The 4,048-nt window shown below is 48.7% G+C and overlaps 1 protein-coding gene across 1 annotated transcript; it reads right to left on the minus strand.

The window, feature by feature from the left end:
• Positions 1–728: 728 nt before the first annotated feature.
• Positions 729–3,754, minus strand: LOC147426873 (uncharacterized). Its single transcript, XM_086498244.1, has 3 exons — positions 3,734–3,754; positions 1,880–2,114; positions 729–1,435 (listed from the first exon to the last, which is right to left on the minus strand). The coding sequence occupies exons 1-3, from the start codon at positions 3,752–3,754 to the stop codon at positions 729–731; spliced, it is 963 nt and encodes a 320-aa protein (XP_086354370.1).
• Positions 3,755–4,048: the final 294 nt, after the last annotated feature.

Genomic DNA, 4,048 nt, shown 5'->3' on the forward strand with positions numbered 1-4,048 from the left:
ATTATAAATGACTATTTCTAGTAAAGTTGTGGGTATTGTGACTTGTCAAAGGTGGCAGTGGAAGATGCAATGAAGGCAAGAACTGGCTCGTGATCTGGTGGTCACCTCGACTCCGATATGGAACACCTGCAATGCCAAACACATGAACAAGGCACACCTGTAGAGAAGAGAGATCATTGTGATGGGAAGAGACGGGACATCTAAGAGTGAGAGAGGAAGAGAAAGACAGAGAGAAAGGCTCTCCATGCTGATAGCAATCTGCACATATACAAGTGACCAAGGGTGGTCAGGCATAGAACTGACATGTCCATTGGATAGACCCGAGGTACACACAACTATGATTGCTACTGACACTGCCAATTGCTCTTGCACATGAGACCACTGACACGGTCTTCGCATGGCCATTCAATGCTAAGGTGCTCCTCCTCCTCACACCAACCCAGATCTAGAAAATGAAATGAAATGATATATTTATGTCTACAAAAGGCCAAAATTACCTATGAGACCATCACGGTTACAAAATGGTGTATCTGATACACTGTCTGTAGAACTGAAAAGATGAAAAAACTATGAAAGAAAGACTAGACTGAAAGCTGTAGTGACAAGCTGGGGGGGGGGGGGGGGGGGGGGGGGGGGGGCATTGACTAGAGACTCTCTAGCCAGTACAATAATCCAATGATACAAACTCATGCACATGAAGAAACTGAGGGTGAGGGAGCATCTGCACATTAGGGTCTCAAGATGTCCAGCATCGGCCGCTGGCGAATCTCATCAATGTCCTCCATAGTAAGCACTCTGGCTGGGCGTCTCCCATATCGTGCTAGAATGATCCTGATCCTCTGATGAATCCTCCGTCGATGCAATGATGATCCTCGCAATCGTGGGCGTCTAGATCTCCCAAGCTCCATGGCCCTGTCAATCAGTATACCTCTAGTGCAGGTAGGTCCTGGAGGGTGCCCTAGATCCTGCTCCTCTGACTGGCGCGTCTCCACACAAAAGAAATCAGTGATCTCCCTCTGGGACTGTCTCCCCCTATCTGATCTCCTCAAGAGGCTCTCTCTGTGTCTGCGTAGCTCTAGCAAGAATAGCCCAAGGCATCTCTGATCCTGGTACCTCATAACTCGAGATAGTGGCCCAAAACCATCCCTAAAGAGGCAATGAAAACAGCCTCGTATCTCATAGTAAACTGGGCAATGGCATACATAATGCAGCTCTGTCTCTGGCTCCAAATTGCATAACTGACATATCCTGGCCTCTGCTGGTACTCTGCTAAATCTACCCACCTCAATCTCCAGCTGATGAGAAGATGTGCGTATCTGACCAATGGCACATCGTAATCCATATGACAGGTGTGTGTCCATGTAGCTAGGTCTAGTCACAAAACCGTCCTCTGTGAGCTGGAGAAGATGCTCCCTGTAGAAAGACATCTTCGTGCCTAGCTCATGGGTCGACTCTATCCAAGTCCTCCTGGTATCCAGCTGAGTCACATCCTGTCTGATGAGTCTGCTAACCTCTGTCCGACTAAGGGACAAGGAGGGTTCATCCAGCGAATACTGGAAGGGTGGTAGCCTGTCTATGCTAAAACCATGAATCTGGAACCAAGAGGTCATCTGTGCATACCAACATGCTGTATCTCCCTGTGAAGCCAGCTGACGAGAAGACTCCAGTGCTAAACGTGCATACCTGTCTCTGGGGAGCTCCCATATGCTATGTAAAAAGGAGACTGATCTAGTTAGTGCCTCTACCACCAGCGGGGGGGCAGCCAGCTCTGCGCGAATAATCTCATGTGGTACTGAGGCTTTGGCTCTAATCATCCGTGAAATCATGGAAACCAGAGCTCTCTCCATGCATCTCCACCCATCAGTACTACTAGGGTGACTGCTATGAGCCACAAAAGGGCCCCATATCTGAACTCCATATAGCATGGCTGAGGTCACTAAGGTATCGAAGAGCCAAAGCTTTGTACGAGGTTCTTGAAATTGGATTTGTGAACACATCCTCTCAAATCTCCCCAAAGCTATATGTGCTCTTATCAGCCTCATCTCTGCTGCTCTCCTGAAAGAAAACCCTGGGCCGCTAAAGACCACCCCTAGGTATGTGTATGCATCTGTATACTCCACTAGCTGATGGGCATAAGTAAATGTAGGAGCTGACCGTCTGACCCACTGTGGTGTGGTGTTAAACACCATAACCTTAGTCTTGCTAAGGTTTATAGACATACCACTATCGTGAGCAAAATTATGTAAAGCATCCAGATGACACTGCATCCCCTCTGGAGAATCAGAAATCAAGACAATATCATCTGCATATAATAGCAAGGAAATCCATGTGCCCGCCAACTGTGCTCCGCTTCCACCATCCCTCTCTATGTAGTCTGAAACCTCATCAATGTACATCCCAAAGAGAGTAGGGGAGAGTGGGCATTCCTGTTTCACCCCAATGGTGGAGTGAACTAGACCAGACATACCCTCTGGAGTGCGTACATGTCCCACTACTGTCCTGTACAGGGCCATAATCCCCCAGATCAGCTCTGTGGGCACACCCAGCTCATGTAATCTGTGCATCAACCTGGCTCTAGGGACCGTGTCAAAGGCTTTGCGGAAATCCACAAAGCTACAGTAGATCCTCCTGCCGTGCGCTCTACCCTCCTCAATGATAGCTCTGAGCGTCAGTATATGATCAAGAGCAGACAGTCCCTTCTTGAAGCCAGCCTGTCCTAAAGCTCGTATGCCCTGTCTCTCTGCCCATCTACTGAGGTGATGCTCGATAATAGATGCATACAACCTAGCCAAAGTGTGTCCAATCATGATGGTACTGTAGTTCCCTGGCTCCATAGGGTCTCTTGCCTTGAAGATAGGCACAATAGTGGATAAGCTCTAAGTGCTAGGAAATCCCTCACACATGGCTCGGTTGAACATCACTGCAATCAACTCTGCAAGCATATCTCTAGCATGTATAAAGTGTTCGGCCACCAAACCATCATGGTCATAAGCTCTCCCAGTCTTCATCATGTCAAGGGCTTTCTTTACCATCTCAGCAAGTGAAGAAAGTGCAAGTCTATGGACAAGGCTCTGGGGGATCAGGTAAGGACTGCTGCCCTGGGATCGAGTAGAGAGAGGTTGCATATGTACCCCAAGTCTCCGTAGATGTAATGGCAAGTGTAGAAGAATACTCGTGAAAACGCCTCCACGCCTCCCCTGAGTCTTGGCTCAAGAAAAGCTGATATAACTCCTCCTGGAGTTGAGCAAGATAAGCTCTCTTCTTTCGCCGTACTAGGCGTCGAAAGAGAACCTGCGACTGTCTGTGTGTGATAATCCCTAAAAGTACCTCCCTCTGAAGTGTAGCTTGCATCTCTCTGCACTCATCATCATACCAGCTATTCTGGGGCATACTCCTAGTGCAGTGTCTAGACTCAGGCTGGGTGTGAGGGTATGCCTCGACTGCTGCAGCATGTAGTGTATCTGTCAAGATCTGAGTGAGCTCGTCTAGAGGGCTGCCTGGCTCCTCTGTACATAGATTCCTGTAGATCCCATCCATATAAACTGAGTCAGTCTCTCGTGTAAAGGTGTCACGGGCATCCCTCAAGGCTAGCCACTACGCAGCTGCCCTCTAGATGGCTGAATATCTCTGCTCTCCTAGGCCCGCACCATTGTGGAGATCGATGCTCTGTCTAAGACGGAGATCGCACACACGAGGGTGTCTTGAGGAGGAAACGGAAGGAAGGATATGCTGCCCACACCCGCATGCTACCCATGTTAGATGCCAAAAACGCCACGCTACTGCCTGCCAAAAACGCTAGACTTGACGTGCTGAAAATGCTAGTAGATGTCACAAACTGATGACGTAGCATGACCAACTAATATGTTGTTTCCAACTTATGGGCAACTGCCGAGGGGCCAAAGGGACATCTAGCATTAAAAATCATGCGTAAAGAGTGCTGACGTGGCTGCTGTATGGACGTCCGTGATTCACGCTGCTGACGTGGCAGGGTGTATTGACGGCCGTAAAATGCACTGACTGTTGACGTGACAGAACCATACGGAAATTT

The sequence above is a fragment of the Adiantum capillus-veneris genome, chromosome 24 (assembly GCF_014529385.1).
Source record: "Adiantum capillus-veneris isolate H3 chromosome 24, ASM1452938v2, whole genome shotgun sequence".
NCBI lineage: Eukaryota > Viridiplantae > Streptophyta > Polypodiopsida > Polypodiales > Pteridaceae > Adiantum > Adiantum capillus-veneris.

Bases quoted from the DNA above. Each gene is read 5' to 3' on its own strand.
- LOC147426873 (XM_086498244.1), bottom strand. From the start codon at position 3,754: ATGGGTAGCATGCGGGTGTGG. The intron at 2,115-3,733 runs GCAGCATATCCT...CAGCTAGTGGAG, and splicing joins TGGGTAGCATGCGGGTGTGG to TATACAGATGCATACACATA. The intron at 1,436-1,879 runs GTCACCCTAGTA...CCCATGAGCTAG, and splicing joins CCCTTTTGTGGCTCATAGCA to GCACGAAGATGTCTTTCTAC.